Source organism: Boleophthalmus pectinirostris, unplaced genomic scaffold, assembly GCF_026225935.1.
Source record: "Boleophthalmus pectinirostris isolate CB_2022bp ecotype Guang Dong unplaced genomic scaffold, ASM2622593v1 HiC_scaffold_22, whole genome shotgun sequence".
Lineage (NCBI taxonomy): Eukaryota > Metazoa > Chordata > Actinopteri > Gobiiformes > Gobiidae > Boleophthalmus > Boleophthalmus pectinirostris.
The window spans coordinates 30751953-30766873 of record NW_026571190.1 but is presented as its reverse complement, the minus strand read 5'-3'; the positions used below and the strand labels follow the sequence as shown (position 1 = coordinate 30766873).

Sequence of the window (14921 nt, the reverse complement as noted above, 5' to 3'; positions counted from 1 at the left end):
ATATTTTAAAAGTCACAAACCTTTGCGACCCAAGTCAATAGACATTATTCGTAAATCACTAAATAAAGGTGGACTTGACCATTATTGAACATTACTAAGGATATTTTATTGTTGACTGAGTGATCGTGTCTCTGTGAATAATTAGTATTACTCAAGTTTTAAACAATGAAAAACAGTAATTGTACCAGCAATAAAATGATCCATAAGTTGCCTATTTGGACACTAAATGTAGCCCATTTCTTTTTCTTTTCAACATTCAAATGAACCAGCAATATTGGAACAAAATAGTGAATAAAATAATTACAAAAAGATTAGAAATTACAAACATGTCTTAGCATTTTAACATTTCTAAAGAGATAGATGAGCCTGCATTTTTGTAGCGAGTTTCAGTCCAGGGTGCAGGAGAAGAGCACAACACTCATATCAGAGCCAGAACTGTATATTTCAGACCTACATGCAGATTGTGACAAGGCGACCCCCCAAAAAATCTCTGGTGACCCACCTGAGGTTCCGACTAAGCCTTTGGAAAACAATGTTCTAGACAAAGCAATAACATTTCCATGGAGACAAGCAGGTGGTGGACCCTCAACTAGAAATATTTTGCAGTGCACCTTTACCTAAGCGCAGTTTGCATAGTTCTAATAATTGCATAGAGAAAGTAGCATCTTTCAAATTATTTCAGTCTGTCCTGACACTTATCGGTGGAAGTGTGATTGTTTTCTTTTGTCCTAAATGAAACGCAATCTTCTTTTCATAATAGGCACACTCGTTGATAAAGACCGGGTAAAGGTCCTCTCCTTCGTAGTTCAGCGTCTCACCGGAGAAAGTTTTAAAAATGGGGTCACCAGACTGCAGGAGTTTGAAGTCATTATCCTGGAGAAACAAAGCAACTGTTAATGTCACTCAAACTCTCCGGGGTATGTGCCATTTCAGCTTTTCATGTCTTAAATTCAAAATAGTTTTCCAAGAAGGACTGAAATAAGATCACTGGTGTATTTGTAAACGGACACTAGAGACAGCTCCATAGAGCATGCTGAAAGAGAAGAGGCAACAACAAAAATCTGTCCCCCAAGGAAATAAACTTTTCTTTTTTGTGAATTATAAATATGAGGTAAGGCACTGAAGTCTTCATAGACACCATCAGTCTTTACAACTGAAATACATGGCAAGGAATATGTTAATTTTTTGTTAATTATAGGAGACATATAGGGCAAAATTGACTTTTAAAGTCCTATATTACGCAAAATGGACTCTTGTGAGCATTTACAGTCCCTGACAAAAGTCTTGTCGCTTATCCATTTTGTAAAAACAAAAGCTTATAACCTGACTTTAAATTAATCGATTGGTTTTAGAAATGTCTCATATGAAAGCTAAAACCCTCCCAAATTATGCTCAATATACTAAAATAAATTTGCTTCACCGAAGAAAGATTGATCATTTAATGAACACAGAAAGGTCAGATTTTGGCAAGACAAAAGTTTTGTCGCCTTGTCATATGATGCACCCAATCCTAGATTACAGCCTCACCTGTGATCAGTTACTGATCAATCAATTAATGGGTGTGTATAAAAAGAACCCCAGCACACCAGACCTTCACATCAACTGCAACTTGACCTCTGACAACATGCCTAAGATCCACCCTGAGACCAAAGCGTTAATTATCAAGAGGCTGAAGACCAGATCCACTGCTGAGGTGGTGACACCTTCAATGTGTCTCAGCGTCAAGTACAAAGAATAAGAAAAAGATCTGAAATGACTGGAGATGTTTTTGACAAGCCCAGGTCCGGCAGACCCCGCAAGACAACTGCTCGGGAGGACCGTTTGTTGATTTGAAAATCCAAGGCCCCTTTTCCACTGCAGCAGACTCCACCAGGCCTGGTCACCTCAAGTCCCTGTGTCAACCTGAACAGTTTGTAGAATTCTGTCTCGAAATGGCCTCCATGGTTGAATCAGTGCACAGAAACCAGCACTAAACAAAAGGCAATTAAAAAAAACGTGTGGCATTTGCCAAGGCCCACAGCCTGCTAAAAGGATGGACACTGGAAAAGTGGCAGAAGGTGGATTTCTCAGATGAATCCTCGGTTGAATTACATCACAGCCGCAGCAAATATTGCAGGAGACCTACTGGAGCCGCATGGATCCAAGATTCACCCAGAAAACAGTTAAGTTTGGTGGCGGAAAAATCATGGTCTGGGGTTCCATCCAGTCTGGGGGTGTGTGAGACATTTGCATGGTGGAAGGCAATATCAATAACCTAAAATATGAAGAAGTATTAGCTCCTCTTACATTCCCAATCATAAAAGGGGTCAAATTTTGCAGCAGGATGGTGTTCCATCGCATAATTCTATCTCTACATCAGAGTTTCTCAAGGCGAAGAAGATCAAGGTGCTCCAGGACTGGCCAGCCCAGTCACCAGACATGAACATCATTGAGCATGTCTGGGGTAGAATGAAAGAGGAAGCATGGAAGGCAAAACCAAAGAATCTTGATGAACTCTGGGAGGCATGTAAGACGCTTTCTTTGCTATTCCTGATGACTTCATCAACAAATTGTATGGATGCGTCCTTCAAGCTCATGGAAGTCATACAAGATATTAAATATGGATCTCACAGCACCACTACTTAATTCACTGACGTTATGCAACATATTTTTGTATTTGAAGTAAATTATTTGTTCAATTTTCTGTAGGCGACAAAACTTTTGTCTTGCCAAAATCTGACCTTTCTGTGTTCATTAAATGATCAATCTTTCTTCAGTGAAGCAAATTTATTTTAGTATATTGAGCATAATTTGGGAGGGTTTTAGCTTTCATATGAGACATTTCTAAAACCAATCGATTAATTTAAAGTCAGGTTATAAGCTTTTGTTTCTACAAAATGGATAAGCGACAAGACTTTTGTCAGGGACTGTATAATGTTGTTACCGAATCAGAAACATCCCTGGAGTTGTGTTTTTTTTCATTCACACTTTTGAATAACCATGCATTATTAGGTTGTCTGAACCTCCAAAGTTCAAATGGTCTGTGCCACCTTGTGATGTAATGAAGTGGTAGTTTTCAAGTTGACAGCTACCTTTTACCTTTAGTACAGAGGTCATCAAACTAAGGCCTGTAGACCAACTCAGGGCCTGCCACTGCCCCCCACCACTTTTGGCAAATACTAACATGTCTACATCTTGTATTTTGTTTATTTTTTCAATTAAAAACTGATATTTATATGAAGTATTTATATGTATATGTAAATAATTATAGGATGCACTTTGTGTTGCATTTTTGTATGAAAAGCGCTCTGTAAATAAAGTTTGATTGATTGATTTACATTTTGCCGCAGAATTCGCCGCCGAATTTTCGTCACCTGTCAAGCTCGAGATCAAATAGTGACAGTCAACGCATGTGCAGAGTTCTGTAGTGCAGTTAAGGACAGCAAAATGGCATGTTAAAGTACGGAAAGTTGACAGAGAGTGACGATTTTTCAGAACAATGGACAACCGATTATTTTTTTGTTCAGTGTAAGGACTGTGCAGTTTGTTTGATATGTAAAGAAAGTGTGGCAGTTTTCAAAAAATATAATCTGCGTCATCAGGGTCATACAGTTCTGTTATACGGCCAACACAACCCCAACCCCCATTGGCAATTCCAGGTCTGAAATTACCCAAATGATTCTACTGAAGTGCATAGAGTTTAAAAACACAGTGGAGCAAGATACAAAGTGTTTTCCATTCGAAAGGCTTAAACGTGTGAATCAAACAAAACACAACTAAGTATGTTTTTGACGAGGAAACAACATTATAACATAGATAGAAAATAGCGTAAATACGGTATGTGCCTTTAACTGAACATTTCATATCGTTACCTGTAGCTGCGGGTGAACGATAGCTGTGAGTTCGTTGGTTTTAGGATCTCGAGGATAGTCTACGCTCCTCTCTAATACAAAAGTGTCCAGTTGGCCTCCTTCAAATGTTGTTCCTTCCAGCAAAATTCAACATTATACAATATACAGGATATGATTGGTGTAAAGTACCAGTCAAAAGTTTGAAGACGCCTTTTTCAGTGATTTTTTTTCTTTACATTTACCACTTTTTACATTTTATATACTCACAGAAGACAAAAAATCAAACATGTGGTGCAGGATATATGAAATTATATAGAAAAAAAAGTTTTAATTTTTATTTACTCAGATAAATATTTTGTATATTTTCATTTTAAATCTGGATTCACCCTTTGCTTTGTTGACAACTCTGCAAACCTTTGGCCGTCTCTCAATAAACTACTTGATTAAGTCTCCTGAAATGGTTTTCACTTCACAGTTGTGCCTTGTTTGGGTCAAGAAATGCCACAAGTGCAAATAAAGGTTCAAAGCAAAGAGTGGCTATATTATTTCTGCAGTTATTTTATTCTATTTTTGTTTACTTAATCCCACATTTGTCATAGTTCACAGATTTGATGACTTCAGTGAGAATCTACAATGGGAATAATAATGGAAATAAAGAAGAACAATAAATTAAAAAGTGTGTAATAACTTTTGACTGGTAGTGTGTTTTAAAATGTGCTATGACCAGCATTACCAGCATTAAACTTACCAGCATTAAACTTGTTGAGCCAGTCTAAAGTGTGGTCAATGGCCTCTTTCATCATGTTATAAATGTCTGCCCTGAGTACACCGTTGGGCTGTGGGCCGACTTCAATGGCTGAAGTCAAAAAAGAAGAGTTAGCAGCGTAACAGTGAATCTCTATCTCTATCTGTAGTTTAAGTTCAGCTACTTACCAAATCCATGTTTGCCGACAGAATCTACACAATAAGCTTCGGATGAGGAAGCACGGTTGGTGTTGAAGAACCTTATTGGAGCAGAAGGCATCTTGGTCTTAAACGAAAATGTTAAAATATGTATTCATTCTTTCATCAACTTTTTTGTCAAGCTTTTTTATGAAACATTGCTGTACTCATTATTCGTACTGATACTATGCGTTGATATCGTACTGAGGATGTTCTACGTGTATCTCTATGGTGGGATGTTCAGAAGTTGTATTGGAGATCAGACTGTATATATAAATGTACATAGTTAAAGCACTAGCCGCCACATTCCAAAAAGGAAGTTTGCATGCAGCTCTTCCAGTTCCTTCTGACCCTGGCTCCCATTGACTTACAATGGAATACTGTCAACCCTCTCTCTATAATAGCTGCTGTGAGCCTCGTCATTTTGGTCTTAAAATGTTTGTATTTACCCACTCTACATGATCCTAGTGTGTGTTTGTTTGTTTGTTTTTTTTACGATTTTGTTCAGTTCTTAATATAGAGCCTGACTTGGGCTGACTAGATTTTCAAAATAAAAAACTGGGACATCCCCTATTTGCGGTTGTTGGTAATAATAAAATTGTGAAACGAGTGCTTAATTAAAGAAAATTTTTCTGCACTCGGTTCATTCATGACTAAAACGTGAGTCAGCATAGTAACATTTTCTTTCTGTTTTGGTCATCAAATTGGTCAAAATTAGGAACATTTCTTGCATAAAACTGGGACAAATCAGTGGTTTGGGATAAATCTGCAGCTACAGGGGACACTGGGCTCAAAACTGGGACTGTCCCAGGTAAATAGGGATGTCTGGTCACCCTAGCCTGGCACCAAATTCGTGTCTGTAGCAACAGCTCTTTCTGGTTAGATTGCATTAAAATATAACTCAGATTAAAGTCTAACAGGCCTCAGACAGAGCAGAGCCTCTAGTTAGCAATACTCATCTTCCCTCAGCCTTATTTTCCCTCATTTCTATTTTTTTTTTTTCTTCTTATTCTTTTTAAAATTAGACCCTTCTCACATTTCCTTTATCTAATTGCATCAGAATTTATCCCCATTTCTCCCAATTTGGTCATCAATTGCACCCAACCTATTCTCCAGCAGCAGTCGACTACAGATGTAATGTAGCGGTCATGGTGCAAAGGACCCTAGGTTGAAATGACTCTGAATCATCCCTTTAAATGCGGCATAAAAATAAAAATGACTTGAATTACAGTTTCATATTGGGAAAAATCTGACAAATATGAAAAATTTTAGAAATGAAGGAACATAGGGCTGACCCCAAGACTTTGTGAGGGGTCCCTCCTTTCACTGGGCCCCAGGGAAACAGTGCCCTTTAACCCCCCAGTCTAACAACCCTGATGTACGAGGTCTCTGCCAATTAACCAACCAATAGTATACTTTTATAATACCTGTACGTATTTGGCGATGTGGAGGGGAATGCAGTCTGTAACGTCAATAATGAAGCATAGGCCCATGTTGGAGGTTGTATTGTGCAGGTCACACACCAGGTCCATGGCCCTGTCACTGCCTTTGGGCCCTAGCAAAGAGTTCAGCTCATGAGCCCTTTTCACTTCAAGAGGAGAACTATCTGTGACCGGGGTACTGAAAGACAAAAGCACATTTAAACTACCAGTATGATGATTTTAAAGGTCCTATATTACACTAAATTGATTTTTGTGTGCTTAAATGTTAGAATGTTGGTACCTCATCAAAAACATTGGACTTGGACTTTCTATTCGAGAGAGGAACCCAGCCTAAATATGCAAGATTTGTGTGTTAAACATGAGTGAAAGAAACAAAATACAACTCCAGTTCTGTTTGTGATGAGGACACAACACTATAACTTATTATCTTTATATAATATGTGACTTTTTACCTCAATGTAACATCAGTAAAACATCGGTTAAGGTCTGTGTCTATGTATCTCTTGCAGGCTTCGATGGCTGGTGGGTTGGCGAGAATGGGGCAGACGGAGACAGAGCCAATCTGATTTATATTCTGTTTCTGCATTTGTCGAACTATATACACGCCGGTCAGTTCATTTCCGTGTGTGCCGCCGGTGATGGCTAGACGGGAGAACTTTGGGTAGAAGACTTGGTCCATCTGGAAAAAATATAAGTGTTAATTGACAGATTTTGTAAAATGGTCATAGTTAGTGCCAGGAGAGTTGACCGGGCCCCCTCTCATGTGATGATGCTCCTTGCCCCGACCCGCCCAAATTTCTGTCGATGGGCCTGGTTAGTGTTGTCATGATACTAAAATTTCAAACTCGATTTCGATGCTAAGGAATAGACTCAATACTCAATACTGATTCTGATACCACGATGCTTTAAAAACAATCTTTATTCAGACAACAGGCTCTAGTCATGCTTACATCACAAACCAGGAAGACGTTTGGAAAGATGTGATTACAACTTCCGGTGTAGCTACTGACACTGGGCTCGCCTACCGACTGTGATAAAACCATTGATTCAGCAACCTTGAGCAGCGGTCTTCCAAACCTTCCAAATCTTTTCCATCTAATCATAGCTTCAATGTCACTCACAGGCAGCTCAAAACCAGCGAAAGGCTACAAGTTCTTTGTAGAAAAGTACTTGTTTGGCTACCAGGGTAAGTATTCGACAAATTGAGATGAATGCATTTTAAATTATTAATTTATTTATGTATTTATTTATTATTAAAATTATGAAAACTGAGGTATGGTTGTAATTGTTAATTACCTGAACATAACAGGACTCTACAATGGCATCTACATGAAAAAAATAGGGCCATTTTTTCATTTTTCCTAGATTTTGTCAGACTTACTACGGCAAACAAAAGTTGTCATCGCATGTTTCCAATTCCAAACGTCTTCCTGGTTTGTGACGTTTGTATGAATAGGACTTACAGAATGTGATTTTCAACATTAAATTAAATAAATTTGTGTGATCCCTCAGTGGTCCAGGTAGGTTCCATAGTGGTCCATGGGCGTATACTTCTGTCCTGTGAATGCGACTTTTTTAGTATTGATACCTGCTCAAATTAGTATCTAGTTTCGATAATAGTTTTAGCATAGATTAGTAACTGATTTTCAATACTTTTGACAATCCTTCTCAAAGTGGATGTGGCTGCAGGTTTTCATTCAGTGCTTGAGGCCACAGACAAAAGTGTAGTCATGTGCAACTAACCCATAGGCCCTAAGCAGCTTTAACCTATAGAACAGATATGCATAGGGCTTTCATGTGAACACTAGCTCTGCACCAAAGGTTTTATGAGCCAAGTCAAGACTACTGGAAATTAGAAACCAGCATCTTTGTTATAATCTGTTTTAATGACACTAATTACAGATGCTCATTAAAGGTCCAATATTACACAAAATTACTCTTGTGAGCTTTAAGACATGTTATTATGCTGTTACGTCATCAAAAAACATACCTGCAGTTGTATTTTGTTTCATTCATAGGTTTGAGTAATCTTATATAATTACTCTGTCTACATCTCCAAAGCTCAAAATGCTCTGTTCCATCTTGTGATGTATTGGTCGTTTTCAAGTGAACAGCTCCTTTTACCTTTTGCTCAGTAGAGATTTGGTAATTCGAGGGCTGAAATCATCCAAATAATTCTAGTGAAGGTGTATGGAGTTTAAAAACACAGTGGAGCACTTCCAGTACTACCACATGAGATCACAAGATGAACTGTTTTCTGTTTGAGAGAAGAACTAAATACTGATTTTGATGAAGAAACATTATAAGATCAGAAAATAGCATAATATTAGTCCTTTAAACTGGACACTTGTTTTAATGTGGGCTGCCAAATGAATGACTCATAAATGGTTTCAGAGCTTTATTTTTCACCCATATATCAGATATTACTATACTATACTATAAAGTTTCTCAATATGGCATTATGAGGTCTTAAGAGGCCACAATAATGATTGATAGCCCTGGTGAGTGATTCTCTTGCTCAACAGAAGATCTAATTATTCACCAAACAGCTTTAAAGCTGGGTTACCTGATTTCCAGGAATAAAGAAGAGAAAGCAGGGATTTAAATCAGTTTAATGTATTCATTTATTTGATAGGGACAGTGCGCACCATATTACACTATTTTCAGATCTATGTTATAATGTCATTTCCTCATCAAAAACAAACCTGGAGTTGTGTTTTGTTTTGTTTCATTCATACATGTTTAACACACAAATCCTGCATATTTAGGCTGAGTTCTCCACCTTGTGATGTCATATGGTAATACAAGAAGTGCTCCACTGTGTTTTTAAACTCCATACACCTTCACTAGAATCAGTTGGATGTTTTCAGATCTTGAATTGCCAACCTTGACTGAACTAATGGTAAAAGTGTTGTCCTAACAAGTTCAACCCTGACTCTGAGAGGATCAAATATGTTTTGCAGCTCATCAAAGCTGCTTTTTCAGTTCTGAAGGAAACTGTTAAGGACAAATTCTGTAATAGTTTACTGACGCCAGAGCTAACCACAAAAAAATTTCAACAGTGAACTGGAGGTGACGATAGAGTGAATGCAAATGTCCACAACAACTGTTAACTTGAAAACTACCAAACCATGACAGCAGAGCATTTGGGCTTTGGACAGACTAATAATAAAGGATTACTCGAGCATGTGTTAATAAAATAATACACAACACCAGATAACTAATGAGATAACAACATTCATAAAACATCACAAAACAGTGTAATACAGATCTGCACTCTTGCATGACTTAAAGCTCACAAGAATCCATTTTGTTTAACGTAGGACCTTGGAGAGAAGACACCAAACGTAAACAAAAGATCAGTCCACAGCCACGTTAATGTGTTTTTATCCAGACTAAGTTAGAACCTTGAATTGAGCCTTCTAAAGTACGCAGTCCACAACAAGAATTATATAACTTGTTACAACAAAAGACATACAATTATTCTTCCAGCGTCTTATTTAAAGGTACATTGTGTTACTTTTCTGGTGGAGGGTTTGTCAAATGCTTTTCTGCAAGGAGATGTTATTGTTTTGTCTGGAATGTTTCACAATATGGCAATAAACCTTTGTATCAGAATGCCTGTTGTTTTTCTAGGTATTTTTGAGCTATGAAACCACCTGTAATGTGTTTGAGCTGCGTAATGTCATACTGTGAAACATTCCAGGCAAAGTAATGACATATCCATAGAATCAAGCAGGTAATGGACTCTCAAACAAATGTTACACAGTGCACCTTTAACTCCTATCATTAGAATAGGTAATAAACATTAATAATCCAAAAGCATAAAAGACTGAGTGGTTCTTTTGCTAATGTATTGACTCTATTTCCACAGTGTTTGTCAAACCCAGCCACTTTTTCTCACTAGAACATACATTGCATAACATAAGAGCGCTAACTCCTTATAGAAACAGCTGATTTTATGCTTTTATAGTCACATTTGCTAAAACAAGACTTGAATGGAGTGAAAAACAACTCACCTCTCTTCAAGGCACTCTGAACTACGGTAGCCTTTGACCCTGCAAATGTCAACAAGATAGTTAGCAGAGACAAAATCACACTCTGAGAGGGCACACGAGTTGAATCACTCATTCAAAACACACTTCTTCAGCCTTCATTTTTATACCACTTCCTGTTCCCTGCCTTCCTCCAAACAATAAATTCAGCCTGCAAGCTCAAATTTCAACTTGTTTTTTCTTTTTTTTTTAATCCAGATTCCAGACTAACCCACAAGGAGCCGCCCTAGTGCTCTCTAGCTGCTGATAATTTGCAGTGACATCATGCTGGGGGGCGTTCTACATGTATATGTATTGGCAGAGTTGTCAGCAGTTACCAGGTGACACAATGCAGCAAACACGGACAGAAAAGTCTGAAAACTCAAGAAAAACACTAAATGGATTAAAACCACACATTTTCAGGAGCCTGTGATCTATACAATTGTTCATGATCCTGTTTAGGTGTTTGATTTTCAGCAAAAAAAAGTGAGAATGACTAATTGAAAAACTCTTGTGATTTTATGTGTGAGAGATTTGGTTTAACAGTACAAATCATCTCACCTGTTGTAGTTCCAAACAAATCAGCTCTTTCTGGTCAAACTTGAATGAAAGAGTGGTGCTTTCAGTTAGCATCTCACCCCCAGGGAAGATTGATGACGTCAATCGCGAAGTATCAATTGTATCAAATTACACAAACAGAGATATACTGCAAATACTGTCATACTCCTAATTCAAGATTAAAACTGAGCCTGCGACACTGGAAAAACCATGTCCTATTATTTATATTATGGACAAGAAAACTATTGTATTTAAGTATTTATTAATGTGTGTGTGTGTGTGTGTGTGTATATATATATATATATATATATATATATATATATATATATATATATATATTATATATATTTATTTAAAGGCACAATATTATGCTAAATTGACTTTGTTAGAATGTTGTTACCTCCTCAAACTAGAGTTGTGAGTAACTCTTTATTACTAAATATTACAGTACAGTGTTACAGGTACTAATGTTGATGGTCATATTTAAGTAGGTATTATCTTTCTGCACAGGTTTTGCAGAAAGATGCTTAAGTAAATACATTACCCAAATTAGCAATGTGTAGCTCATGTTAAACTGCACAGGTAAACAGGTTATCACGGTCAATCAATGATTAGTTTTAAAATGTTGTAAGACTTCTTACCTAATCGTCTCTTGCTTGGTGAAGTTTTTGATTCCTGGCAGGACATGTGCAGCACATGTGACACAGACTTAAAGGTGTACTGCAGGGGTGGGCAATTATTTTTTTCCATGGGGCCACATAAGAAAGTATTGTAGAGAGGTGGGCCAAAATGCTACTCAATTCTGCATAATATTAATTGTATTTCTTTATAAAAAGCAGTATATAGCAGTGTTTAGACAGGCTGGTAAGACTGGTAAGAGTTAATGTTCTGACTAAGTAATGAAAAAGTGAGGTTGCCTTACAGAAAATGTGATTTAAAAACACCTCTAAAATCAAACCAATGCACAGTTAGTCCATGCATGAGATAAAATTATAAAATATGTATATTTTGTAATTCCAAATTAGCTTAAACGGGCCAGTCAGAATCACCCAAAAGTCCATATGTGACGCCAGAGCAAGTTTCTGGTGAAGGATCCGCCATCTGCTTCTCTTCATGGAAATATTATTGCTTTGTCTAGAACGGTGTGGCATTAAACTTATTTTTCTATTGAGACAAGCCCACAATACCTCCAAGCCAAGTTACAGGTCAGATCTGTGGAGAGGCCAGCTCACTCACAGTAGGAATGCATATTTTTTGTAGTATTTTTGAGCAGTAAAACATCTGTAATTGAATAAATGCAACATAGATGAGCTTAATGCCATATTGTGAAACCTTTCAGGCAAATCAAAAATATCTCCAGGAAACAAGTTTGTATTGGAAACCCCTACCAGGAAAGTTACACAGTGCAGCTTTAAATACTGGTAATTACATAAATGCTACCTATAGCAACCATACTATAAACAATGTCCAAAGCTCACACAATAGTTATTATTTAATAAATACAAATAAAAAACACATTTATTCTGTTACATGTTGAAATACAGATTATGTGTTTTAAATTGATGAAATGTTGTGTACTGCTGACATCGGGATTTCCTTTTAGATCTGATCTCTCTACTGATTATAAAAACATGAAAATCTGCCGCTTCTAAGTTGAAACTACACAAAACAAGCAATAAAACACAGTAGGTAATTCGTTAGATTCTATATACAGTTAAAGATACTGTAAGCTCAAAGGGCATATATTACGATATTTTCTGCTGTTGTTTCCTCATCATAAAACATACTGTACCTGGAGCTGTGTTTGACCACTAAGATTGGAAGCCTATTGCAATATTTATCATCTTCTATCTCAGATTTTCTTCCCGTGTCTGCTTCATAGGTTTACTATTTAACACAAAGAGGTCAACCTACAGAAATGCACAATCTGGAGCAGTTATACATTGTCTGATGTAGAAGATTATAATTAAATTAAACATTTGCTAACAACAACAACAAAAACAAGGTAGTGCCTGCTGAGCCTTCACACACATTAACGTTTGGACTGGGTCTCTGACTGACTCACACAGACCAAATGCATTTAAAGACATATGATAAGAATAATTTCCTCACAACATGAATTCACAAACATTTTACTCACATTAGTGTCCCAAGAGCAATAATGATCCTGTTACCAACACACCAACTTTTTCAGTTTTTTGATAGTGTTTCCTGGGTAAATAAGGTCTGTATTAACTCAAAAAAAGCTCAATTTGAACCAAAGATATCTTTCTATCTTGTAGACACCTTTTAATTCCAGTCTAGATACGCAATGTTCATTTTCTTTTATCTGTTAGGTTTTCTTTATCTGTTACATCACTGAATTTCAGAGGAAATCTCCTTAATTCCACTTCTAGGTCCAATGGAGTTTGTACCTCATTCACAACAAAGACCTTAACCTGCACATAGTTTTCAATAGGGATGTAACAATATCCAAATCTCTCGGTATGATATTATCTTGACATGCATCTCACGGTACAATATTTATTGAGATATTTTGGAGAGGCTGGTATAATTGTAGATGCGACAATTTTTTTGCTTTTAAAATACCTTGACAAGATTTTGGTGTGAATTATTTCTGTCATAATCCAAAGAATTCAAGTAAAAAACATATTTCTTCATGTTGTCTGCACTGAAATGAATCATGGGATATGTAGTTCCCTATGTTCTTAAGCTGTTGTTACTATAAAACTATGCAACTAAGCAAAGGAACTTGTGATGTGATATATTGTGACAGCTCACGATATTATTGTGAGACTTTTGACGATATTTTGGTTATTGTTTCATCTCTAGTTTTCAATTATTCTGTATAAAATGCTTCTCTGTGCAACAAATAGGGTAACTGTTTTTTAGACATATTATTTTTTTATCATAAATCTAGGCCTCTAAAACTCTTAAAGGTACACTATGTAACTTTTTAAATTGAGGGTCTACCACTTCCTTTTCTCTAGAGTTCCTATTGTTTTCACAGTCCCGCAGTGTTATCTTGTATTTATTCAGTCACATGTGTTTGTGACGCCAGCATGTACCTTGTAAATTCTGCAGGCTTCACTTACACTTACAGTGAGCAAGGTTTCCAGTTTCAGTTCCACACTGTGAAACCTCTGCCACCTGTTTGTCACATCTTATGTAACAGCAAGTTGCATGAACCCTCCACCAGAAAAGTTACACAGTGTTGCCTGTACCTTTAAGAATGTTTTTAATTTGTCAGGAGGTCCAGGTAAAGTCCTTATTTCTACTGTTACTGTTGTTTCTGTCTCGCGTAGAGCTCACAGCTTTGGGGCGTCCTGTCGCAGACCTTTGGCGTTTCACTTTAACGTTTAGCAAGTGTGAAGAAACATGAATTAATAAAATGTTAAAACTTCAACATCTCCATTATCATACCTGGCTTCTGCATACAGCCTCCGTCTTTCCTCGCGTTTTTCTTCCACTCAAATGTCGCTCAAGTGCAGCGCGCTAAGCTCCCTGTGGACCTGTAATGCCGTAAAACCTGTCCATTATTGGCTTTACGCTCCTCACGTGTTGCGTCCCTAGGGGGTGCTCTCACTCTATGTGTCAGACCTTGTGGAGCTCAGCCGCAGGACTGACCTCTGACCTTGACCTTTAGCCTGCTTTTTTGCCCTTTGCACGTGTACAGCTTTAATGCCATGTAACTCAGACATAACACCTTCATTTATTTGTGTCCACCATAGAGGTTTAGGTCAGCTTCCTGTTTATAGCCGTCCTGATATTGTGAGGACTGATTTTGTTCAAACTATATAATTTTTTGTTTTTGTTTTGAACTGTTCAAGATTTTCTTCCCTCTGAAACCCATGGATAGGCTGAATAACCCCATGAACCAAATGTTCATATTTATCACCATCCACTATCAAAAAAAAAGAAAGCTCTCCATGCCCCTTTGACCGGCCCCCTAGACTGCAGCATCTGCCTCCCACCACTTGAACTGGCCCTATGAGGCAATTCTGAAAAGCTGTCATGGCCTTTTTTTTATTTTTATTTTTTATTTACTTTTTGACAAATAATAACACGTCTGCATCCTGTATTCTGTTGATTTTTTCAATTTAAAAAAATATATT

At 37.2% G+C, this 14921-nt stretch overlaps 1 protein-coding gene across 3 annotated transcripts; it reads right to left on the bottom strand.

The window, feature by feature from the left end:
- Window positions 1–80: 80 nt before the first annotated feature.
- LOC110165380 (N-acyl-aromatic-L-amino acid amidohydrolase (carboxylate-forming) B-like) lies at window positions 81–14311 on the bottom strand. Of its 3 annotated transcripts, none has more exons than XM_020930561.2 (8): window positions 14230–14311; window positions 10234–10272; window positions 6667–6893; window positions 6200–6392; window positions 4764–4860; window positions 4579–4686; window positions 3852–3964; window positions 81–873 (listed from the first exon to the last, which is right to left on the bottom strand). In XM_020930561.2, the coding sequence occupies exons 3-8, from the start codon at window positions 6891–6893 to the stop codon at window positions 679–681; spliced, it is 933 nt and encodes a 310-aa protein (XP_020786220.1). In that variant the 5' UTR covers window positions 10234–10272; window positions 14230–14311; the 3' UTR covers window positions 81–678. The 3 variants fall into 3 exon arrangements, with proteins under 3 accessions (XP_020786220.1, XP_020786219.1, XP_020786218.1); XM_020930560.2 differs by lacking the exon at window positions 14230–14311 and adding an exon at window positions 10357–10486; XM_020930559.2 differs by lacking the exon at window positions 14230–14311 and having other exon boundaries at window positions 10234–10465.
- Between the last annotated feature and the right edge of the window lie 610 nt (window positions 14312–14921).

What these genes read in the sequence shown, in the direction of transcription:
- LOC110165380 (XM_020930561.2), bottom strand. Translation starts at nt 6,893, where the DNA reads ATGGACCAAGTCTTCTACCCAAAGTTCTCCCGTCTAGCCATCACCGGC. An exon ending in ACATCGCCAAATACGTACAG is followed by an intron (nt 4,861 to 6,199) that starts GTATTATAAAAG and finishes TTTTCGTTTAAG; the next exon opens with ACCAAGATGCCTTCTGCTCC. An exon ending in TCGTTCACCCGCAGCTACAG is followed by an intron (nt 874 to 3,851) that starts GTAACGATATGA and finishes TTGTTTCTCCAG; the next exon opens with GATAATGACTTCAAACTCCT.